The sequence below is a fragment of the Perca fluviatilis genome, chromosome 13 (assembly GCF_010015445.1).
Source record: "Perca fluviatilis chromosome 13, GENO_Pfluv_1.0, whole genome shotgun sequence".
Lineage (NCBI taxonomy): Eukaryota > Metazoa > Chordata > Actinopteri > Perciformes > Percidae > Perca > Perca fluviatilis.
In genome coordinates this window covers 8353714-8380675 of record NC_053124.1, presented here as the reverse complement: position 1 = coordinate 8380675, position 26962 = coordinate 8353714, and the positions used below count along the sequence as shown (strand labels likewise).

The 26962-nt window shown below is 39.4% G+C and overlaps 1 protein-coding gene across 2 annotated transcripts in view; it reads left to right on the top strand.

The window, feature by feature from the left end:
• khdrbs3 (KH domain containing, RNA binding, signal transduction associated 3) overlaps positions 1-26962 on the top strand; it is a 125551-nt gene that overhangs the window by 80978 nt on the left and 17611 nt on the right. For both annotated transcript variants that reach the window (XR_005641328.1, XM_039821142.1), the window contains exons 6-7: positions 3637-3817; positions 17909-17991. Coding sequence is in view for 1 of the 2 variants with exons in the window: in XM_039821142.1 (XP_039677076.1) it covers positions 3637-3817; positions 17909-17991 (264 nt within the window). In the remaining variant the exon portion in view is untranslated. The remainder of the gene's footprint in view (positions 1-3636; positions 3818-17908; positions 17992-26962) is intronic.

The following is a 26962-nucleotide window of genomic DNA, read 5'->3' as shown; positions in this document are numbered from 1 at the left end:
TCTTGTGATCGTTAGGAGAAATCAATTTGCACAGCCCTAATGTTAGGTTGCTGCTCCTGTCAGTGCCCCATGCCCAAAAGGCAAGTTGGTCTTTGGGCACCTGCGGGTGTCCACTGCTCCTACAGTATGTAGGTCTATAAGATGGTTTAAAGGTCCCATGGCATGAAAAAATTACTTTATGAGGTTTTTCGACATTAATATGAGTTCCCCCAGCCTGCCTATGGTCTCCCAGTGGCTAGAAATGGCGATAGGTGTAAACCGAGCCCTGGGTATCCTGCTCTGCCTTTGAGAAAATGAAAGCTCAGATGGGCCGATCTGGAATCTTCTCCTTATGAGGTCATAAGGGGAAAGGTTACCTCCCCTTTCTCTGCTTTGCCTGCCCAGAATATTTGGGCCACCCATGAGAAAGAGAGAGACATCATGGCTGGCAAACAAGCGAAGCATGGCTGTTGGTCAAGGCCACACCCCCACCCTCCATCTTGCCCCCCGTCTCTCCTTCTCAATAGCATTTAAAGCTACAGACACAGAAATGGCACATCCTAAGGAAAGCTCATTGTGGGACTGGCTCTAGTGGCTGTAATTCTGCACCAAGCCTGAATTTCGGGAAAGAGACTTTAGATACAGTATTAGGGGACCACTAAGGTCTATATAAAAGAGACTTCAGATACAGTATTAGGGGACCACTAAGGTCTATATAAAAGCATCCAAAGAGCAGCATGTCATAGGACCTTTAAATGCAGAAGATAAATCTAATTTCTCTGTGAATGACAATAAAGGAAACTCTAACCTTTTTAACCTTTACTGGTAGAAACAGCGAGTGCAGATTAATACGACAGGTCCCAGGAACCTGGGTGCAGCAAACAGTCCTTGATTTGTCAGAAATACAACAGAGAAGCAACTGGTGTATCTGTTTACATTACAGACAAACTAACTAAAGACTAATGAATGGTAAATGGACTGCATTTGTATAGCGCTTTTCTAGTCTTAACGACCACTCAAAGTGCTTTACAACACAACATTTACACGCACATTTATATGCTGATGGCAGAGGCGGCAAGGTGGCACCAGCATGGCTTATCAGGAGCGATAAACATTCACACGCACATCGGGAGCAATTTGGGGTTCACTATCTTGCCCAAGGACCTTCTGACTTCTGCTCTACCTCCTGAGCCGCAGCCGACCAAATACAAAAACCTGTCAATAATTGGCATTTTTCATCATCATGAGCAACTGCAGACTGATTTAATGCTGCACGCCGTGCGAGTCGTCTTTCACACAACAGCAGACCACAGTAAAGTGAGTAAAAGTGAGATTAATCCAATAATTTTTTTTTTTTTTTTGTGGAGGCATTTTGATCGTTGTAAGCTCCATAAACAAAATGCATTGTTTTCTTATAATAAAGCCACCCTGTGTTTTTGACAATTGGATGCGTTTAATGTGAAGCAGCAGCAGTAGAAATGTTGGGTTTGCATCCCGCAGTTGAAATCTCCCTTATGGAGAAGTAATTACAGAACCTAAACATTCAGCAGTTATGTTGTTCACCAACTATGGCGATCCACAATATTATCCAAAGTCAATGACAGGTGAATCTTGCGACAAACAAATTCAAATCTACATTTTAGCACGTGATGTCGTTAAACTCATGATTAAAGCTTTTTTTTAGAAGACGTCATTTTATTTGGGTAAATATGGAGCTTCCAAGATAAAGGGGAGGATCAGCTCAGACACACTTTGTGATCCAGGCTGTTTACATTTGGTGAATTTATAAGAGTTTGATCCGTGTTATATTATGTCATATTTTAGGTGAGACTAGTATTCGCATGTGTTGAAATAGGTCAGAGTGGTCATTAAGCAAGCAAGTACCTTAAATAGGAAAACAGAAATGATCGTAAATAGTGTCTGGTAGTACACGGTGATACAATGTCTGGTGTCCATAAACATTAGCAAAGCAAAGCCCCGTTTGCAAAAAAAAAATTAACTTTATATGCAAATGATCTCCAGAAGATGCTTTCCTTTCTGCTATCCCTGTGAACGCACGCCAATTCCAGCTCCTCGGAGACCTCACAAGACTGCAAATGAAATCCTCCCTGCCATTAGAGAACTTTAAAGCTCTTTGCGTCGCACTGTGCTTATAAAAAAAAAAAACGACGACGACGACGCCAAAAGTCGTTTGTTCTCTGTGTTTACAAAAGAAAACACTTCTTTCATGAGATTTTGAGATAAACAAGGTCAGCCAGACCCATCTGCGTCTGTATTGCTCAGAGTCAGGATTTAATTGGCTGTTTTTTAAATGGCACTGTAATTAGAATTTGCCATGCCTAATTTGAGTGTGATAAGACAGAAGTCCTACAGGCTCCTGAACAGGAAGTCATGTGCAGTTTGACTTTTGATCAATACCACTGCTCTGGATGGACACTCTGCCGCCGCCACTTATTCCTCTTTGCCTTTGACCGGAGCTGTTTGTGGAAGAGAAGTCCTACTGTAAAAGGGGAATCGACTGTTTTTTTTTGTTGTTGTTGTTTTTTTTCTCCGATTGAGGGCGGTCCAATTTCTATCAAGTAAACATCCTCTGCTGTCCCCGTTAGTCTGAAAATTGAGAGACTTCCATCTTTTTTTCTCCTCCTGACCCAAATCTATGATGTTTTCACCATTAAGAATGGTAGAAATTAAAAGCATAGAAAGAAAACGACCCGGAGTGCAACCTCGGTGGTTTTCTGCTGCTGCTGCTTCTTCAGGTCATATAGCTGCTTTTAAAAAGAAACCTCAGTCGGTGTACAAAGCTCAGACAACACATCATCAAACCACAAGGTCAGGCTGCCTTTGATTTCCAACAGAGCGGCTTGACTTTGCTCCCATCTTGATTACAGTGCAGGTTAGACTCTGGTTTCTCATCTGGATGGCTGACGATCAGTATCTCACTGGAGCTATTTTACAGCACAGCTTCATGGGAGTCCAGCTTGTTTACCTAAAATCAAACCCCCAAAACTTGCACCTCAACATCCAAAACATTATCGATAAAAATCAGGTTTTTGTGCCACTTCCCCAGAGCCCAAATGCAAGACAAGAAAAGATCCATCACTGAACAGGCAGAAATACCAGCCTTGTCATCTGCATTTTCCTTAATAGACAGGATAGCAATTCAGACGCTGGGTTTTGCGAAACGGACGTGACTCACCTTATCTCCACTGGAGGAACTTGCTCTGCACCTACACATGTAACCTGCCGCTGAGTGTAGCAAATTCATCGCTATGTTTGTAAGTTTGTAAGTCATTCTGGCCGATGTAGGAAATCACTAACCGGAGTAAAAGTAGACGAGGCAGCTTGACTGCAAACATGATAAATTACAGCACCTCATCATAAAGACCTGGAATGCAGTGGACATATTTTGCTGATATAGAACACTATTCTGGTAATAGTATATTTTAATGCTTTAAGATCATATGAACTCGTGGTGTAGAAAGAGGATATACTGCAGTTACCTGATCCATCCCAACCTTGTACACATATCCATTCCTGCCTCCAGTAATTCTCAGAATTTATCACATTCTCCTCAAAAAAAAGTTAATAAATGTATTAAAAAAAAAATACATTTGAGCTCCTGCTCTTTCATCTAAACCTGTTTGTGTCTCATGTCAGGAGTCGAGGAGGAGTTCCTCCGCTGCATGCGGCGGTGCCCCGAGGAGCAGCACCCAGAGGAGCCCCGCCAATCCGGGCTCCGTCTTCCAGAGGGAGGGGGGTTCAGAGAGCCAGAGGCGCTCCCCCAACTGCAGGGTACCGGCCGGCTCCTCCCATAGTTCAGGACACATATGGCGAATATGTGAGTAAATTAAAATCTGTAGCACAAAAAAATGCAAAAACATTTGCTCATTACAGGCAAAAACATAATTTTTCAATTTTGAGTTTTTGGGCTATTTTACTTCAATAACATGTCTTCTATCAGACTATTTTGGAGGGAAAAAAAATAGAAAATACACATTAAGATGTTTATTTTACCACTTTTGTCTATTTGCACCTGTACATTTCTTTTAAAGTCACCAAACATTACCATTAGATAATACCTTATTTTCATATTTAAAAATACATTTTTTTATATAACTTGTAATACTAAATAATTGTCTTAATATCAACTGGGGAAGTTCCATGGTGAAATATGTAAGTTGAAATGCTATAACCTATTCATCTGTACTGTCTTGCAAAATGTATGGAATTTTACAATCCATATCTTTGAAGGCTGTTTTCTCAAAATAAGTTTTTGTCTGACTCTGAGCCAGAAATCTCCACTTCAGTAGCACTTTCATACACCAAACTTTCCACTTTCATTCTTATATTTATTCTGAAGGTTTTTAGAGGGCTTTGTTAATCTATCATTCATGACCTGATTTATGTAACATTGTATACCTAAAACATTTTCTTTCTTTTTTTTTTGCTGTTGACAATATTTTCTGAATTATGGAGTTATTAAAAGAGATATCCAAAATTCCCTCTGTGAAAACCTTCGACTCTAACATGTAAACAAAATGAAATAAGAATTTTGAACCTGGCTTTATCCAATGTTCAGATTTGTGTTCTGGAAATGTATGCAAATTAGCATATTTAACAAGATGATGCATTACATTACATTATATATGTCATTTAGCTTTTATCCAAAGCAACTTACAATTGCTATATATGTCAGAGGCCGTACTCCTCTGGAGCAACTATGGGTTAAGTGTCTTGCTCAAGGACATATTGGTTGATGTATCTAATTTGCACATTTAAACATGAAGTTTCAGGAAAACTTAATACAAAAATAATAGTTGTAACCTCAACTGAGGAACTTCGGTGATGATATCTGTTGGCGCACATTTGTTCCTTTGTTCCCAATAATAGTTCTTCTTTTAGTCTTACCACGTTATCATACACTTAACCACGGTCAAGAAACTGTGACCTTGCTGTGCGCAACACAGCTGAACCAATTAGGCTACATTTAAATAAACTTTTTCCACCCCCAGCGTCACACGCTGGTTGCCTATGAAATGGCTCCAACAATATCTATTAGATCATTTCTTTTCCCAATTCACCTGCAGTATTTGAGAACTTTATATTTTTGGTTATCTTTGGGTTTTGGAAACAAACTAATTGAATTGTTCTGGGCTCTGGGAACTTGTGCAAGGCAATTTTTTACTATTTTGTGGCATTTTTTTAGACAAAACGATCTGTGCCCCTTTAATATCCATGGTGTTATTAAGACAGGCTACAATTAGGAGTCAACGATGCATGCAAGTTTGAGGATGATTGCAGGTGCATTCTGGTATTGTAAAACACTTCCTACCTTAAGTTGTCCAGCTTTGCTGTTCTTGTCCTTAGCTGTTACGTCTTTTTCAGTGTAAGTTTATTGAAATCAATACAACCATCGGAGTCAAATTTCTTTTATGTGCACAGTATAACGCTGATTATGAACAACTTGAAGTTAGTAATGGTAGATTGGCTCCTGATTTGGCCCACTCACCATCACAAACAGCTGTTGCAGAAGTAGTGGCCATGACCTGCAGCTCATGGAAGCCAATATGATACTTTAAACCCCTCTGCGCCTGATTGCTGCATTTTGCATCACACATCACATACGTATACTGAGTCACAACTGAAGAACATCATTATGTCCATCGCAAATTGACCTCCATTAATCCACTTACGAATCATAGAAAAAGACGTTCCTTATAATTTCAGAACTTGCCTGAGAATCAAGTTTTCTTCAGTATCAAATTAATCCAGTGATAGTCATCTCTACAGCCATGGGTACACTGCAAAGAGGAACTGCTAGTAGCTAACTCTGCATACTTTTAATGGTGCCAATTTGATAAAGAGATAAGAAAACAGGGCTCAAGTTTTGCCCCATGGCAACATTATGTTTCCTATTTACAACTCCCAAAACATTATGGGAACTGTTGTTCCAAAACTTGGAGCATGATTATCCCCCAAATAGAAATAAGATAAATTAATAACTATATTCTTCTTCATATTGCACTATAAAAAGGTTGTTGGGGGTGGAAGTTTTCTCAGCTATGTCTGAAGGGGGCCCCCGGTGTCAGACTTTAAAATCTGCTCTGAATAACCAAGGCTACTGTCCTTGGAAGAAAGTACTACCAATGAAATCACCCAAAACTGCTCAGAGCAAGAAATCTGAATGATCCACAATATCGGTGACACAGCTGCTGTTTAAAAATAAAATTGTATTATGTTGTGAGCATCACAAATGGAATTTCACTTATCTCCATAGCATTAGGGTGGCAACAGATATCACAAAACACTGGCACATAAAACCCAAAATATCTACATCCCTACATACCAGTGCGTGTGAGAAAATGTTGTTTTATAATTTGGGTGAACTTGCCCCTTTAAAAGACGCCAGTTTCAGCCCTGAATATGCATAGCTGTTCAAATATGAGCCTGTATGAGTTGAACTCCACCATATTTTGTGTGAGGTGTTGTTCCACATACAGAAAGTGAATTTGTTATTGTAGCCAATATTGTGATTTGGTCCTCGTAGCTTACCTGTACACCGTTATGGTAACCTGGCTGTAATATCAACAGCTGCCAGACATGAATATATTAAGCTTAGAGTCAGAGTCAATGCAAGTTCCCCAGGGACTCCGGCATCAACATCGCATATTTAGCAGATAGAAGGAGAGAGGAGGTGGCCCGCATTGGAAAATTGCCCCAGCAGCCCATACCTAACCACATGTGACAGGTTTATTCAGAGGTTGCAATTCAAATGTGTGGAGGTCGTGGAGAATGACTCCTGGACCAGCTGTTTCCCATCATTGTCACAGTTGTAAACTGCATCCCGCGACACCTGCACCTGTGCATCTGGGTGGAGAAAAAAAGACCCCCAACATCTGCCGGATGATAAATCTAACCACATCGCTGCAAATTAGAGGCTGAATGAGTTTGACTCTGTATTATATCTGAATACATCACCATCCCAGGACAAGTGTTCTCCATCGGGCCCTGACAAATAGGCTCTTGTGTTCATCAATGAAATGACAAAGAGATGTTTCTTGTTTACATTTGTTGCCTTCATTTATCACTGCTTAACATTCACCCATATGCATGTTCCCATTGTTCTCTTTTTCCTGCGCGGCATCGTCGCGGGCCAAAACATTTGTTCAGCTGGAGGCGATTTCTTTCTCTCTCTTGTTCACACTCAAAACGCCAGCCCTGGGTTACCTGGGTGATTTTGTCATGATGACTCATGGATGGTAGACACGGTCTTTGTCTGGATGGTTTTTGGCTTACATAATCTACCTCTGTTCACGCTGATTGTATATCAGTATCAAATTACTCTGAATCCAATTGTTACCAAACAAAATCACAGAAATGTTATTATGCCGTGATCCAGTCTTGGCAGCCCCATCAGTCTTAAATGGTTACTATGATTGCCGCCAAATCTCATTTCATGTAATTCATTAGGTGCATTGAGAGCTCTGTCTTACCTACTGCTAATCCCATTGAAGAACGATTAAACATGATGTAATTCCCATTATAGAAACGAGGCTGCATGTCATCTTTTTTTGTGCTACTTCGTTGCCAATGTGAAATCTGAGGAGGCTAATCAAAGTAGCAGAACTTCACTTTCATGCTAAATGTACAGCTTTATCTATGTGTGGTTGTTTTTGTTCACACAGAAGCTTAATTCCTCTGGGTGAGAAGACCAAGAAATGTGCAATGCACGTGGGTTGGTATTGTTTATGTTACATCCTCTGCATACAGAAATACCTTCTGAGCACTGTGGGTCCTGGCTGACTGTTATGGCCTTAAAAAAAACATCCCCTTCTTTGCATGTCCAGCAAGCATTGTTAATTGAATTGTGTTCTCTATGGTGCTGCTCTTGTTGCAGTTTTAATCTAAATTGGGTGTAATGGTTAGGAAAATATGTCCGATTCAAGAAGCTGCATCCAACTGGTGTGGCAGACAAGACAAGTCATGAAGATTAGATTGAAACCTATCCACATGGGACAAAGCCTGTGATTTGGTATGATTGCAGAAAAAAAATGTTTCTATCTCAAATGTCAAATCTCGCAAATGTGAATCATCTGTAATTTCCACTAGAAGTTAGCCTTTTCAGTAAGCATTCTAGTAATTCTTGTATTTATGCAGCTGTAATTTGTTTTGTAAGTTTCTTAAGTGTCTGTTTGGAACAGGCCAATTGCCTGGTTCGTAGTATTGAACTTGGTAAACATTATACCTGCTAAGCATCAGTGTAACATTGTCATTGTGAGCATGTTAGCATACTGATGTTAGCATTTACCTCAAAGAGTGACTCCGACTTTTAAAGCCTTTTGCACACCAGTCCAAATTTTTCATCGCACGTTTAAAAATAAGTACAAAGTCATGTTGTGTCAATCACGTTTACCCACCGGCTCCGAAATCAACGTCCGTCAAAAAAGTTTTTTCGGAACAGGTTTGATTTTCTGTCTTTTCTCACATCCCTCAAAAGCCTTTAGAGATTTGTTTAGAGCCACCGTACATGCAAACGTCATGATCCAAAATGGCATCTGATAACCTGATTCACTTGGTCTCCCAGCACAACGCAATTCACGACAAACAAAGATAAGAATACAGAGATGCAGAATATAAACAGATTGTGGCAGGTGATTGAGAAACAGCTTGGAATCGGGGATGATAGGCACTGATTGCAAAACAAAGGATCTACAAAAGATTAGACAGTAGTGCTTGTTCTCTAGGCAGCTCTAGTCATTCATTAGACCCTTTTGTATTGCACATTTTTGCAACGAATAGAGTAATAAAGTGCATCAGACGTAGTGTGTAAGGTTTCTGTGCGTAACACTTTTTATCGGATTCAAAAAATGCATACGGAAAATACGGACTTGGTGTGCAAAGGCCTTGAATCTTTTTATCTTACGGGGTCTTTCAAACATGAGGCATCGGTGAAAACCCTCACAATCAATACATAATGAATATCAGAAATGATGACCTTGTAGGACCCCATATATGGTAATCCCATTATATGACTGTCTCGCAAGAACAAAGTGCTCATTACTAACCCACTGGTCACCATGGCCATTCTGTGTAGAGTTTTATTTTTCTCCCAGTGCCTGCATTAATCTGCACAGGGAAAGCAAGAACAGACGAGTACAGCTAGTTGCATCAGAGGCGAGGATGTTGAATTTCGTTTTTCCAGTGCAGGGGTTTCTGCAGGGCTAATTCATTAATGACATGTATTGCCCTGAAAATACTTGGCAGACGTGAATACACTTTAAAACTTAGCCCAAGATCAAAACCAAAGGTGGTATAGGAACAGTTAAAAGCTAAGATATTTGTCAAGTGTAACACAGGGTAGTGATACTTCAACTTGATGCATGGGCCAACTTTTTGGCATCCTCAATCTGATAGCTTGAGTAGTATTTCTACCCCTGCAGCGGAAAAGCTTCAGCAAATTCCAGCCTATTCAGCGTTCTGAAATATGCTGGCAGGAAGAGCCTAATAAATGACACATAGCTTTTAGACATTTTGAGACCAAGACAGATGACCGAGGGTTACAGATCCTGGATTATTTGTTTTCTTTGAACGATATCATGGCGTCTTATTTTTGCTTTTATCCGTAAGAACTTAAGAGCAGTGTGTGGTACAGCTGTGCGGAGGCGAGACTTTTTTTTCTTTGAACAGATGGTATCGTGCTGAAGTCATCCGGGAAGAACAAGGCATTTCTTCTTCTTTTGATTTGCTTAATTTCCTCGCTTTGTTGTTTGCATTGGTGACACCTTTGGGGTTTTAGCACAGGATGTGCAGTTCATAATGTGAGGACAGTGTGTTGTTGAACTCATTTGGATTTAGTACAGTTTGCAGGGAACAAATCCAGCGCCTGAAAAGCCTGCTCTGGGTGTCAGCGGCATCCTATCGGTTACAGTGGTATTGTAGAGCACAGTGGAGCAGCTGTGATACTGCTGTTGTAACATGCAGTGCCAGGCCCTCTGTTAGTCTTCAGTGGCCTCAGAGGCCAGTTCTTATCTTTTAACAACACGCCTCTCAGCCATCCACTAGCATACAAATGAAACACTCACTTAGGGGCTGCCTCTCTCTCTCTCTCTCTCTCTCTCTCTCTCTCTCTCTCTCCCGTCTCTGTCTCCTCTCCCCTCTTCCAACCTCTCACTGTCACACTAATCCTGTTTAGTGTCGGAAACATAGCGCTGTTGCAGTATTGTTGTGCTATTGTGCTCTCCGAGATATTTTGAGTAAATGGTATATCAATAGAAACACATCGGATATCATAATAGCTTCAATCACACTATCATCACAGTCCGCTTTCCTTTTTAAAAGCTGTTTTCCTCGCGTCAGACACCAAAGAAAAGAAGCATTTCCAATGTGCCAGTGTGATTTATAAACCAGAGCATGTTTCTCCTCTCAGCTCGCTTGTAACTCAATTATAGAGAAGCGGCTCTAATAAATGGCAATAACATGCCATTGTTAAAGTTTAATATGGTCCTTAATACCAGGCCGTGTTGTCCAATGTGTGTGGACAGCACCTAGAGAGAGTCGCCATCGAGACGAGAGGAGGACTCCGTTAACACTAATGGCATATGGCTTGTGCTGAAAACTAATCAGGGTCTCTAGTACCTGCTCTGCTAACACTGGACGTCCATATCAGGACACCTTGGTCAGGACTCCTCCGCGTCATGTTTTTAACGCTCTGTAAAGCCTTTTGGCATACTATTTCAACATTGAAGGTAGGGTTAGGTTTAGGCAACAAAACTAGTTTGTTAGATTTTAGTTTGGGTTAAAATAAGTATGTTTGTAACGTTATGTACACACGTGACGTTAATACGTAATTGAAAATAAGTCATCTTTGACTTTTGGTTTCACACAGAACAGCGGTTTCTTGGGTGAAAGTCCTGTGTTTGTTTGACCCTCCATCCACCCCTATCTCCTACCTTTGCGGACTTTGGCGCTTATTTATTTGTTATAAACATACCAAGAGAACGATTCCTCAAAACTTTGACCCTTTTCACATTTGCTTGCTACCTGGAAAACTAATGGAAGACTTTCTGTGAAATCTGTATTGGCTATTCATTGTCCCCAGAGGATGGATTTCAATGTAATACTGACTCCCCGAAATGTGCCTCTAGTCAAGTTATCATGCCAGAATTCAGACGTTTTCACAAGAAATATCAGAGGCGCCACCCTCTGGCCAAACTGCCAAATGTGCGTGCAGGATTTCCTCTGATTAATTTGGCTGATTGAGGGGATGCACAATTTTTTATTTGAATGACCCTGTGGTGTTTCTCCGGTCAACAGTATGGTTATACACTTTAATACTGTGGCGTGCAATAAGGAATAATTGCAGCCTTTAGGGTTCTCTAGCAGGGCTTTTGAGTCTAAGGCAGTGGTAAACGAGCCAGTATTACCATATTTTCATGTTTTGTCACAGTGACATAATCTCATGATATCAGCCTGATGTGGTTATAATTTGAATTTTAGGCTGATATTTTTTTTCTTACTGTAAACTAATGCATTAGCACCTCTAAGAAGCAACTGACAAACAAAGTCCTACCGTTTTCTGATCCCCGGCTCCTCCTATCCACATATCAAAGATTTCTTGAGTGAGACACTGAACCTCAATGGTTCCTAATGGTTAGCCCAGTGCCTTGCATGGTAGCTTTCCACCATCGATGTGTTAGTGTGTGTGAATAAGAGGAAAATTGTTGCTGTACATTTACAAAATCAAACACTTTATTGACTTTATTATTGATTTACTATGACTACTGAGCTACTTTTATATAATATGGACAAATAATGTCAAGGTGAAGTCACTAAACTCTATAACAGAGACGTTTAAGTCCCTACAGGAATAGAAATACATTCCAGAGTTTGACATGAAAAGCTAAAAGAACATAGTATTTCATATTTTTTCTTTCTTTTTAACATTAATAACATTTCCACCAAGCGCGATGCTTGCCTCAGACTGAACCAGCAAAATGTATTCATCAAGTGTCATCTAGAGACGTACATATATGTATTTTGTAACGTTTCTTTGCATCACTGGATGGATAATGCCACTTGAATCATGAACAGAATACCAAGTTTTCTAAAACTAAGGAAAACTACACAAAAGACATCACATTTAATTGTTATTTCTTATGCAAAAGGAAATTAAAATCTTAAGCCATTTTTAGAAAGAAATAAGAAAGAACATTTAAAAGGTGTACGAGAGACATTTCCTCTCTGCTGCGTCTCAATAGGGAACTTAAACTTGTTCCACTGATCTGAAATAACCTTGTAACAAACTGATATAAGTTCATGATATCAGCGTCTTATATGACTGCTACATACTGTACGGCCCACCCAGCTCATTATTTTGATACCACTGCAACACTTACGCTCCTCAGCCCTAAAAGCAATCAAATCTCTGTTTCTCACATCAAGTTATATAACTCTGCAGCCACTACGTGTAGTTCCTAGACTTGATCCATTTCTGAAGGTCACTTCACATTTATTGTGCTGCTGAACTAGAAGCTCCGTGCCTGGCTGCTAATTGACTGTGTTGATTCATTTTGAGATGATGACCTGTACAAGACGGATGTACATTGTTTTTCCTGTATTAGAAGTCATGTCTCACCAATATGCCATATATTATTTAATATAGTATTGTGTTATTATTTAATTTTCTTTGACCTATAAGAGGTGTAACATGAAGGTAACAGAATGACTGTTCCCTTTATTGACCTTGACTAGTACCAGGTGTGCAAATGGCATGCGTAGTTATTTAGGCTGGGTATCGCCACGGATTTCCCGATTCGATTCCGATTCAATGTTGGGTTGGGATATTTCAGTTGCAAAACTAATTTAGCTTGTATATGAAAGAGATTCTACAATTGTACAAGGTTCCCTCTAACCTGGTGCATTAATAAAAATATCAATGTTGATATGAAGAATTGACCCCAAGGCAATTACATTAACACACTGTTTATGTAACAGGAACACACTACAGCAGTCGACGCAATAAAGTGGAACTCTACTGACTCTAGAGCAAGGGGTATTCAAATTCAAATTTGTAGAGGTCCAGTAAGTCAACCCTCCGCCCCCGCAGAGGTCCTAAGAATTCCATACCTACAAATATATACTTTATACTAATAATACTAATTATAATACTAAAGGAATCAGTTTAATCAACATCTTTAAACTCAAAGAGGCACAAATACACTGCCTATTATGAACAAACATATGATGAAATAAAAAGTGCCATAAATCCATCAGATCTAAATTTGCTTTGTAAACATTCCTTTCAGTCGATAAAAATAAAACCTCCTAAAAAGGAAAACTAAATAAAGTGCTCTTTTAGGCTGATCTAAGCTTAATAATCACTTAAAGATAGAAGTACAAGCTTCCTAGTTTAAAAAAGACAAAAATACAGTGCCTGTATTGAACAAGCATATGATGAATGGAAAAACAAACATACGTGTCTGCAGTGAGAGAGTGAGACAGGATTCCTACAGATCGCTCTCATTGGGCTTTGGGCACATTGCTTTTCAGTGTCCTGACCTCAGACTGCTGAGGCTAAGTTTTCTCCTAGTGTCTGTGTCTAGTTTCATAGTGGCGTTTTAACAATTCCACTCTTGACAAACGCCTACTTTTCTGTCCACTCATCTCGGAAGATTCGGTTTTCACTGTCAACCTTTCTATATTTTGATAATGCCATGTTCTTTAATCGTTTTGTGTACCTGTGCAGTACCTCGGTGGCTACAGAGCTGGCCTCGTTCTGCCTGTTAAAAATTCCGGTAACACTTTACTTGAAGGTATCTACATACAGTGTATTTTGAACGAAGTTCACAGTTCCAAAGATTAACTAGTTCATAGTTTTTTTTTTCCATATATTGCTGCAAGCTATTATTTTTCAAAATGATTGCCACAGCCCATATAGAACCACAGACAGCAATTATTTTATCAGTTTTAACACTGAAACTATGCGTCAGATTTCATCTTCATATCCAATCAGTTCAACGTGCCGTTTCAGGTTTGCTGTGGATGTGACTGAAGCGGATTTTCCTTTTGAAAGCCGGCGGGCAAAGTTTGCACAGAAATGTAAGATTTTTCGCATCCTCACTGACCTTGTCATAAAACTTGTTTAAATAATCATACGACGCCTCCTTGCTGCTGTCGCCTCCATGCTGCTTTTTGTTTTGATGACTCATGCGGCGGTGCGACACTGGTGGCTGGTGTTGCCAGATTGGGTGTTTTTTCCGCTACATATGAAGGCCTGTTTACGGTGTGTTTTAGCCGGGTTTTCGCCTGGAAGGCTCTATAGAAATCTGGCACCCTATTGAACGAAGTTAAACTGAGAGAGCGTGCCGTTCACAGACACCAGGATGAACGAGTTCACAGTAACGTTCATCAGGCAGTAATACAGTACGTTCAGTTCACGTTCGCCCAAAGTATGAACAAGTTCATGAACTATCGTTCAATGAACACTGTCTACATAAGAGTGACATGACACTGTCACGAACACATGACGAACCCTAACTCTAACCCTAACCATAACCATAACTTGTCATGACAAAAACCGAATGACACTTACTAAAAGAAGCGTTATGTCATAAATGTTTATGACTTGTTTATAATGTTTATGACACGTTTATGACAGTGTCATGACACTCTTATGTAGATACCTTCAAGTAAAGTGTAACCAAAATTCCTTTATTAACAAGATAAATACCCATATAATTTATACATATTTCCTAGTTGTGTCAAAAGGCTTCCTCGGTCCAGATGGAGGCCTCCTGCGGTCTTGTTTTGGACCAGAGTCCGCCAGTTGGTGACCCCTGCTCTAGAGTCTGATACTGAGTATTGAGTGACATTTTATCTTGAGTAAGAGGTCAAGGGACCCCTTTTAAAATGGCCATGCCCGTTTTTCCCTCGCCTATCTTTGGAGCTTTTTTTTAACCCCCTTTTCGAACAAGCATGACATAGTTGGTCCCAATGGATTCTTTGTCTTTTTGTTTCATATGATACAGAAAGAGATCGATTCTAGATTTTATTTAGCTCAATTAATTTTATTCAAATGAATCGATTTGAAGCGGAACATTGATTTTTTCCACCCAGTGGAATACAGCTCGTACAGGTTTTGACTGTTTTTATGCTCAAAGAAACTATTCTACTTGACAACTGAGGCTGCCTGCACAATCACAGTTACATGGTTTTACTATTTGTCTTCCTGCCGAGATTCTTGTCATTCAATATTTATAACCACAACTGTTTATTCCAGCCTGCAGTAGGTACTATATAATAGAGAACCTTTTTGAATAGATTGAAATAGAACGATCCCCAGAGTGTTGAGACAAAAACAGGTGTCTTTCTGACAAAAACAGCCATTTTAATTTCAAATGACGTTTCTAGCAGTGCACAGACTTACTTCAGCACATGCCTTTTAATTCAAGCTATTTCAGCTTCAAAGACTTTAGTTGTGGCTTTGAGCAAAGTGTGTCTGTGTTGCATTGTTATTTTGTTTACCACTTTAAAATACTAAAGTATTAACAATTCACAAATAAAATACAGCTTATTGTAATCTGATGCCGGAACGGTGTATATATGCACGAAAAATGTCAGCTGCTTGAAAGAAATAGTTGCTATTTTTATCTTTAGCATAATGAACTACTAGCTAGGACCAGGTAAGACCTGGTTCTTCTGTCAGATAATAAAAGTGATGATTATAAATATCCATCAAACGGACACTAAATATTATTTTATCCTTGCATTCAAACTCGACAGGCAAAAAATAAAAACAACCAAAACCGTCTTGCTTTGTCTATCCAGTGTTCCAACAATCAACAACTCTGGTTTGGTTGAAATAACCCCTTAATTCACCTAGTTAGATGTGAAAATATGCCAGCTCATGGCTACACGCTGTTCAGTTGCAAGCAGCTCTCGCCAAAAAAACACTCAAGAAAAAAACACCGCCGATGTACTCAGCCGATCGCCGATTGCCAATATATATTCCTCTAATCGCCCAAACTTACTCTGCTCAGGAAACCCAAAACACTGCAAATATATGCAAATATATGAAATGTCCCTTTTTTCCAGCTCACGCCTGTTCCTTCCAGAAATCATGTCCACAATCTTCTTTCACCCTGCAAGGGAATTATTTCCTCTTCAGAGTGTTATTGGGCAAAAAAAAGTCTATGACAGGAAATTGCAATTCAAAGTCTAAGTTTGATCTACTCTTTTGAAAAGTGCTTTTAATTCATTCCTTTAGATAAGACTTTTTGAGAACCGCTGCTCTTACCGTTTTTTTTTTTTTTTAAGTGTTAAAGGGGTTTAATATTGTCAAAAATACAGTTGTTGACTAAACTTAGTCCTTGCATTAGCACGGGAATTGTTGACTTTGGAAAGGCTCTTGTAACTGCAGAATTAGAAATGCAAGTAAATTCCCCTCGAGCTACCTCTATAGACAAATAAAAGGACCTCCACATAAAACAACAGACCTCCCCCTCACACGCAAACAACAAAGGAAATACAAACAAGTCTTGAAAGCCACCCAATGGGATGACCAAGGAGAGGTTTGAGCATTTAAAAGTGATTCCCAAAATGCACCTGCCAGGTTTCCCACACAGTGTAAGAAAACAAATATTGACAACTGTTGCACCAAATATTTCACCCAGAAACAAGGAAGTATTACCACATCCGGGTCTCTTTGTTAAGAGTAGGTCCTTCATACAGTACACACTTCTTTCTTCGTTTCTGGAGGATTAAAGATAAAAAGAGTCAATTCAAATGCTGTCATTTGGCAAATGCAGGTTTCTAATCAGGAATTAGGGCCTTAATAATAATACGGATGTGATGAGCATTTTCTTCTGGTGCTGAATCTTAACAGACATTCATTTCAAGCATGCAAATCAGGGGGATGGAATTAGCCAAGAAGTGTGTGGGGGATGAGAGATGTGTCGCTAGGGGTCGGCGCCTTTTGTGGAACATAAGTCCCATTTATCCCAAATTAGGACGGGTGCGGCACTGGTTCGCTTTGATGTTCCTCTAGGCGGGAGCCTGGGTGGAGTGCAGAAGGGGGAACGGGGCAGCTTGCTGGAGCACAAACAGATGTTCAAGGCTCATCCTTTGAGGTGGTGATGAAACGTTGCCACAGCGAGAGTCTTCACATCCCACTGTCAGTCAGTTGACACAGAGACAAGGGCAGGGCTTCAGTTGCTACTTAAGTGGTGCTGCGTATTGGCTGTTATACCAACAGCAGCAGATTGACCTATATCTGTGCTAAGTTGAAAGCTTCAGTGCATTGCAATGTGTCATTAAAAAAACAACCACCCTGTAAGCATTTTATGGTGTTTTAAAAGATGCTGAAATTGTAAAGGTATTTAGGTCACAACTTAAATGTTCCATATCGTAAATGGTGAGATTTCCATGTCTTTTTTGAATGCTGTGAAAGTATCAAATAATATGCAGAAACGCCGAGAGTGCAGATGTAAAAGACCCGGATACACTGACCAATCAGAGCAGACTGGGCTTTTTCGGTAGGGGGTCTTAAAGAGAAAAACGGAGCTAAAACGGAGCGTTTCAGACAGAGGGTGAATATAGGTATATTCAGAAAGACAGTTTGAGAAAAGTAATGTGTTTTTTTTGTTTTTTTTACATTACATAATGTAAACATGTTCCTGTAGAATCCCTAAATAGTATGAACCTGAAAATGATCTTAATATGGAACAATGGAGCACACAGCAGCTCTAATCCAACATATGTCTTCTCACCCTCTTCGCTCTACATTTCAACAGGTTTATACTGTTGCACAGGTTGTCATATCAGCATCTCTTCAATGTCAAAATATTTACTGTAATAATTAAAGTAAAAAAAAGTTTCCTTGTCTCCATCTCATCTGACTGGTTTTGACTGCATTTTGTCTCTGTTACTTCAGGAATATGACGACGACTACGGAACAGCTTACGATGACCAAGGATATGAATCATATGACAACAGCTACAGTAATCAAGGACAAAAGTAAGTTCTGCTATTTTATCCAAAGTGCCTTTACTATTAGGCATTTACCAGCACAGTATTGCCAAGAATTATGTTCATGTTGGACATTTCTACGGCATAATATTCACACACATTTTCTAGGTTGAGTGCCCGTAGAGGAAGCAGCCTCTCTTTGCTGTATGTAGAGAGGTGGAAAGTGTTTGGGTCAAGTGTGTAGCACATTCCACTTTCATTCTACAAATTGAAAGTCATTGACTTACTTTTAAAAGCTGCACTAATCAATATTTTTACATTACTAATGTATGAAATAACTGTAATATGAGAGAATCACAAATGTTAAACTACGGCTGGGAGATATGGAGAAAATCAATTATCACGATATTCTTGACCAAATACCTCGATGTCGATATTGCAGCGATAATGTATGGATGGCATTGGTGTTTTCCCCAAGATATATTCTAAATAAATTTTTTTGATAATCATCAGTAATGTGGATACAATAAGTGGATAAAAGCAAATAATAGAAGAGTTAGAACAGTCTGGTAAGTTCAGAAAGTTACATCGCTTAACTGTAATGTATCCTTTAAAATCAGGAAAAGACAACACTTGTGTTATATTGCGATATTACGATATCGAAAAGATGATATCTAGTCTCATGTCACAATATCTATTGAATATTGATATATCGCCCTGCCCTATAGTAATTCCAAAGAAAATTCCCCTGACTCAGCAGTTCCCTGTCTTTCAGCTCAATGTTTTGATTTAATGACTCACAACTTTATTCCCCTGTGCTCTAAAGAAACCCTTTACTAATGGCAGGAGGCAACGCAAAACAGCTCCAATAAACCCACTCAACACTTCCTGCCGTGCACCAAACTGTTTCTGTTATATTGTCCACCCAATTTCTATTAATAAGGGAAGGCTAAATAACAGAAACACCACTCTGTATAAGGCAATATAGTTAAACAGCACCTCAAACTACATCCTCCTAAATGATCATGCAGTTGAATCAACACCTCTCTAAAACACTATCAACAAAAAAAGAGCATTAAAACCTTCATGAAGGAAGGATTTGATTGCAGGACCGTTGTATTACACTGCATTAGCTTTAGCTAGGTGTAATAAACTGGCTACTGAGTGTACTTACGAGGAATAAATAACTCAGGAGTCCAAACTGGGTTATCATGTCATCGCTCTTTAGAGTTCATACCAGAGCAAAAACATGACAGTGACAGGACTCCAAACTGCTTGAGTGACCAGACCACTTGTATTTCTGTCTTTAGTCTAAATACTAGTTTATGAGCAGCGTCTGAGGGCAGCGATTTCGCTACAGTCTGGCCAGTTGGGCCAGAGAGATTTTAAAGTCTTTTGGGTTCAGAACAGCAGGATTATGGTGCATTAGCTGTTAGGAGTCATTTATGCTCATTTAGAGCCCTGTTTGAAACTCGAAAGAACACTTTTTGTCAATGAGGTATTTTGTGAAGTGTGAAAAATTTTAACTGACTGAATTTTAAATTTAAAGTTGTCTTTTAAGATTACTAATAAAAAGTGGATTTCAAAGCTATAGTGCGTAGTTTCTGTCTCCCCCATGAGGAATTCTACGTGATGACAACAACACTGTCAGCGCAGCCACATGATACAAGCCGTGGGTGATCACTCTCTTTTTGGATTTTAGTCCTTCTGCTGAACGTGTCGGTCTTTTCTTAGCAGTACAATCACTGACTGAAACATTTCGCGGGCGCTTCTTTGGGTTTTCAGCCATGCCTTCACCTGTTGCAGCGGTGCTTTTCGTCTCCAAAGCTGAACGCTGCTGTTTCCTAACTCAGTAGTGACGTAAAACGCATCCCTTGAGCCGCTGCGCGCGAAAGTCGCCGGACAACACCATTTTGTAAACATAGCCATACCGGGAAATACAGAGAGAGTTGTGTGGAGCCGATAGTCGTAATTAGCTTTGTATAAACTTGGCAATGGCTTGAATGAAACGGACGTTAATTAAAATAAAATAGTCGTGCGCTATAGCCTTAACAATCAGATTTAGAAGATTTTAAAAATATTGGATTCGTAGCAGGATCTCTAAATCACGTATTGTCAGCCGTCTCAGTGACGTATCACATTAATTGCAGCTCATTACGTTAAACGTATTATCTTTGTTTTAATCACCCTTTAAAGGGGCATTTTGCTCCATGTGTTTCTCACGTCAATGCAAAATAAACAGTCTTAGTGGTACGTTGCTCCTTTTACCAGAGGGTCCTGCACGGCTAAATGCAGAATATTGATTTTCTTATATCCAGGGAGCTATCACACTCTCCAAGCCACACAAGGTCAAAGGCTCTCGCTTTGGTTTGTTGGTGTCCCACTGTATTCCATCAGCACACAGTGTGCTACATTTATGTATGCCTGACTGTGCCACTTCAAAAAAAAAAAGAGTGATTGTTGCCACATTTAGTGTGTCAAAAATTGGATTGCATTGGCAGCAGCTGGAAAGATGAAAACAGACGAGAGAAGAAAGAAGAACATTCATCTGTCCTTTGGCTTTTGTGAGCACGGTGGTCGATGTTTTCTTTTGTGGAGGTGTCAGGCTGTATGTCACCCAGGCGTCATCCATCTTTTGTGTTATCTCTCTTTTTGGAGGGGGGGGAGGCTTATCACACACACACATGTGCACACACACTCCTCTCCCTCTCTGACACGCCGAGGGATGTATCTTGGAAGTGTTTGTGGTCGGGTGTAGAGATGCTCACTGGGGGGGAAACACAGGTCCGCCTCGGGAATCTGCAGCTATTTGTTTTATAAGCAGCCTCGTGAATAATGTCGGGGGTGTTTTGGTGATGGTGGTTGGAGCAGGGGGCAGTGGCACAGAAGAGAAATGGAGTCCATCATGTAAAGGCTTGAGGCTGGGTCGACTCAAAGAGATTTTCATGTCTGTTATCTGGTGGGAAACAAAGCAACTAATAGGGCCCAGACATGGCAGCCTGTGCCTCCAGAGACAGCTGATTCACTTACTTCTTCTCTTGTTTCTGTGTCCTGGATTGGGTTGAAAAGTTAGCTGTTACTGCAGGCTGACATTGTGCATGTTTACAACATAAGCTTTATGCAGTATTTCTGGGATTCGGGCAGCCTTGTATTGATTATGGTCATTTCTCCATAAACATAAAACATAATTTGTGGTTTGTTCTCTTTGTTTGTCCTTTCTTTTATGGCTGCTTGATTACGTCAAAAATCATAATCACGATTATTTTAGTCAATACTGAGATCATGATTATTTAACACAATTACTCATTGACTTGGAAACATGGTGCATATATTGAACTTTGATTTTATTGATGTTTAAATATAATTCAACTGAAAAGCAAATACAAAAATGTAAAAAAAAATTAGATGAATAATATACGTTGTGTGTGTGTGTGTATGTATATATATATAATATATATATATATATATATATATATATATATATATATATATATATATATACACACACACACACATTTGAATAAATAATATATAAATAATAAATAAAAATCTATTAGATTAAAGTAAATGAGATCAACAATGTTGTAATGTTAGTGCATCTACTGAAAACTCCTGAACATATATTCAATATAAACAAATAATAAATAAAAATAAATTAGATCAAATATGTTGCTGTGCACTGCAACAACGTACTGAAAACTCTTAAACATATATTCAACATTTTGGTTAAATATTTAACATATTCCAGTCAGTAATTTTGCAAAAAAACGGGCAAAAGCGCAGTTCTGTAAGAGAAAGGGATTCCCTGGAAGTATAACATCAGAAAAAACGAGACCATCAGCGTGAAACGGAATGGCACAATCATCATTTTATCTCCATTATCTTTTTTTTATAATCTTATGAAGCCAATATCGTAATTCAAAATGATGTTGATTAGAAGTTTGATCGCCCAGCCCTAGTTTGTTTACTACTGCAGACAGGACATGAAAGCGTATGTACAAATTTCTGAATAGAAGACATTCTGATGCTATTATAATGCTACGCTATCTATGTATTACCTTTGATAATTGCATTGTAGCTACTGCAGTTAATACTGCAACATAATACTGTCCCTCCATAGCTTCCTCTTCACTGTCACAATCCTATTTAGCTTTTTGATGGACAAAGGTGCTTTATTTTCACCCTGAGCTCGAGGAAATTCATAGTATGTCCCAGCTGCAGCAGGGCCTCGAGGAGTGTGTGTGTGTGTGTGTGTGTGTGTGTGTGTGTGTGTGTGTGTGTGTGTGTGTGTGTGTGTGTGTGTGTGTGTGTGTGTGTGTGTGTGTGTGTGTGTGTGCGAGAAGTCTCCTAACAATGTTTCTCAGGTCTAAGGAGCTCCCAGTCACCAATCTGAGCTCTGACTGCGTGGCAGGATTTCAGTTGCCGGAGGATAACAAGCAGAACAATTTACAGTCTCTCTGTCACGGTATTACCCCGGTGGCTTATGTTAGAAACAGGCCTGCCAACAAGGAGGGAAAGGGAGAGGGTGGTTTTAAAAGACCTCTGCTCTTAAAAAGATTGTGGTGTTGCATCAGTGGATTTACTGATTTACCTTAATTATCTTGAAACATCTTTCCATATCTAGTACTGGGTACCGAATTCAATACTTTTTAGGCACCTACCGAATTGCCTCCTTACTATCGAGTATCAAAAAGATGCCTCGTCATTCAATACCAAATTTCAATACCTAAGGAGCAAATCTCGTCAGCGTCAGTGAGCCAATAAGCACGCGGCATGCTTCTACCAAGATCTGTAAGTCTACCAAGATCTGTAAGTAAACAGTAATGTTTGTGATTGGCTGTCTAACGGTACACGACGTAGAGACACGCAGAAAAAACTCTGCATTACGCACAGAGACGGGGCTCACGTAGTAGGAGCTGAAAAATAAATGATAATATTTGTGCCGTAATGTAATTTCTTTTTGTTTAATAATATTGGTATGGAAAAAAAGTCATAGTATTGGTATTGAATATTTTTTAACGATACCCAGCCCTCATCATAACACATGAACTAGATTTAGCTATAAGTGGTTATCAAAGGGATCTTACTATTCTAAAAAAAAATTATTGCCACAGAAAAACTGTGGGTTTTTGATAAAAATCAAAACTGAATTTCCTCATAAAACACAGAATTACAAGAGGACTCGATATTTGTGCAGAGTTAATTGGTCAGCCATCAGAAAATTATGATTTTGATAATTGACAAAGATATGTTTTAGGGCTGTCAAAATGAACGTGATAATAACGCGAGTTAACGCAAATTCCTTTTAACGCCACTAATTGTTTTGATGCGCTCTTAACGCCGAGCGTTCTGTGGTTTGGGCCTCAGGACCCTCCTTAGTTTGGTAAATCCGGACACGTTCTGGCACCTTCGACTAATACGTAAGTTGATCTAACTGCCAGTTTCATACTCTTTTTACAGTCTATGGTCGCACTCCGTTTAAAAAGTTAGCCTTTCAAATGCTTGTTAGCAACCGGTCATATAGCTTTGTGTGCTCTGATTAATTTGGCATGCAGTTACCACAACAGTCATAATTTTGTTTTAATATAAACTCAATTCCTGGCTGTTTTCGAAGAAGGAAATCTGATTCATTTTATTTAAAACAGGGACAATGCACAAGTTAACATTAACCTTGTATAAGAACAAGGAGAGATGCATTGTGCCAGGTTGTATCACAAGTGCTATTTTGCACCCGTAGTCCCTTTACATAATGATTTACATAATTTAAATGAGAGTAACAGGTGAACTAGCTTCAAAAGTGAGTTTTCTTTAAGGGCTGTAGCTAGAGACTGTAAATTAGTACAAAACATTATTTAAGTGTTAAATTTGTACGCTTAAAACAGATAAAAATGTGCGATTAAGTTAGTTAACTATAGACATTAATGCGATGAATCGTGATTCAATATTTGAATCGATTGACAGCCCGCATCAAAACACACGGTGTGTTTAAAACTTGACAAACGCATGGAATTAATTTCGTTTTTTTCTATTATAAATCCTGAGTTGTTGACAGCCATTGTTGTAATCTTCTTCTTGCCTGCTTTTGTTGGCACATGTTTGCCACATTACCGTACTCAGAGGTGGAATCATTGGTTAGCCTGGTTGACAGCAGACCCTTCTCAGTTGTAACAAAGGGGCGGCACCAACGGACGCCGCTCAAATGCCTCTGGGCGCAATTAACTACCAAAAGGTAAAAGCACATATTTGGACAAATCATTCATTTAACCCGGTTATGCATTGTCCAAGACTTGTCTTTGTAAGTGCTAATACACTAAAACCTATACAGGTCGAGTTTGAGAAGAGAAATGTCTGTTGTGACCTGTAAGAAGTCTTTTCATGTTGTCAACTGTGTCATTCAGTTTACAGCTGGCTAATTAAATCTTTATCACTGCATCGTATTTTGATTGTATTCTTTTCCCTTTGAACTCCATTATGTCACTAAAGCTGTCGGTTAAATATTGTGAAGTATAAAATACAATATTTCAGTCTGAATTAATGCCAAGAAAATGGATTGCCTAATTTCTGTAAAAACAAAAACTAAATGGAATAGAATAATTTGAAAATGCTACTATAATTACATAACACACCTACACGGACGATAATGGCTTTAATATTTACAGTACATGTATGTTACTATCACTGTTGGGCAGTGACAGTGATATAATCTTAATGTTTCCTGCTCGGTTTAACTGGTACAAAATGTTATTGGCTACTGCACATAACCGTCTACAGAGACAAAACACAGTAACCACTGACAAATTAGACAAGACAACCAGTGTCACTATACTGTTCACATTCTGTCACACAGAACAGCCGGAATTTTGTAAATTAGACACAATTAAATTTGAATGGCAATTAAGGCACATACAACCTTAAGACACGAGACTTAAGCTAAAAAGCTGTTTTTTTTTTAGACGCCCTGAAGACATTTTGCGACATTTACATGTTTCAGAAGAGAGCTGACGCCCGGGGGAACCTCGTGGAACGCTACCTCAGCATGACAGCCATGGCAGTCGGTCTGCCAGCTCCTAGATCACAGCGTCCTCTTACCATATTTATACAAAACAGAGCACCGAGCCATCATTTTTTTTTTTTGGAGAGGCAGCAGAGAGCTTCCTCTCAGGAGAGTTATCAGAAGCTGCAGCGCTTCAGTACCAATCAAGTGCTAAGGTCAAGGAGGCTAGAGGCGTCTGCTTGTGTGGAGAGAGCGTCTTTAATTTTATCAGCAAAGAGAAGGTGACGTCTCTGTAGGGAAATGAGAGGGATGACAGCTGTGGCGAGGCCCTGGCTGGACACTTGGAGAGGTCACAGCGAGGTTGTCTTTCGTAGCTCGGGTGCGATCAAAGCATTATTTCATACTTGACACCTCAGAGACTGCCGGCTGCTGACACCTTGCACCTTCCCTTGAATCTTGCTTTGGTACGCTAGATCGTAGGCTGGATCTCGGAGGCCTGAGGGCACAAGGATAGCTGTGTGACAGTGTTTTAAAGGGCAGATGCACCCCTGAGGAATGACTGTAAATCTTAATACAAGAGACGGGCACGGAGGAGAACAGAGGAGGAGAGTGGCTGGATTTCTAAGTTTCATGGTGTAGCAGTTTAGAATCGATTGCTTGAAAAGGGCACCAAAGCTACTGAAAACAAGTCTCATCACCAACACACACACCATCCTCCAGTCTTAGTGTTATTCAATAAACAACTTAGGGGCAAGTTAGTCATTTTTATTCTACCAAATACTAGAAAGGCCTTAATATATCTACGGCTTGATGTATGTATATTTCATTGCCAGGGTCCTCTGTATCAAAAACTGAAGAGCAAGAAATCAAACATGGCAACTGCCTTGACACTTTTGTAGATGTAGAATCTTCCTGCAAGCACATTCAGACAAACAAGATACAACACAGGGAGGATTTAAGGTGGCTAACACTAGCTAATGCTAAACGACATTCACCGTATGCTTGTGGCAGCCTGCTTAGTTTTGTGATATAAAGGAATGCGACAAAAAAACACACATCCAGCTTACTGCTGTAAAATGCCTTGGTCATATCAGTGAATCATTGAGCCCAAAGAAAAGTAGGGGGCTGTAAATGCGGAAATAGAAATAGGTTTATAGGTAAGTTTATGCTCTATATATACTGTCTCATATTTATGTTGTGTTGCAAATGGTGAGCTGTGTTGTGGTCACCAACGGATCCCAGCAGCTAAATAGTCAGAAGAACATGTAGAAACCAGTGCTGTTGGTAGTTGGGTGGAAGTTGGTGACAGTTCTAATGCTAGGCGACAATAGGTGTACTAGACTAGATGAACTTGTATTATAATTACTGTATATTATTTTAACAAGACAAAGAGTCTACAGCTTGCTAGCAGCTGAGGCTTAGGCACAGTGGTGCTTTGAGTTAAAGCTGAATGATAGCATGCTTTCATGCTCAGAATGAAAAGCACATATAATGTTTATCTTAATCCTAGCATTTTAGCATACTAACATTTTCTAACTAGCACAAATCAGACTGATAGGAATGTCATTAATTTTGTAGGTATTTGGTCATAGAAGTTTGACCTAATGGTGCCACTAGATCAGGGGTCTTCAACATTTTTAGGCCAAGGAACCCTTTGCTGAAAAAGACGTAGCAGGGACCCCTTACTACATATATTGTATAAAATGAATTTGCATAATAAACTGGGCCTACAATAACTTGTAGGGCAGCCTAAAGCTTTTACACATACCTGTTTCATGGTGCATACAATACTAAGCTTTTAAATTTGTTTGGCATATTCATATATTTATATCATGTTTTAATGTTAAAATGTGGCACAGTAAATTCTTAACCTTAACTGTATCTGTGGATATCTATCTTATGGCAACCTTAGCTGTAGGCCAGTAAGCCTATCATCAATGTTGTGTTCAAAAATAACAATATATTTACTAATAATATGTTGGATTCATGTTAATGTATTTTTTCGGGCATATTTCCTTTTTTTAA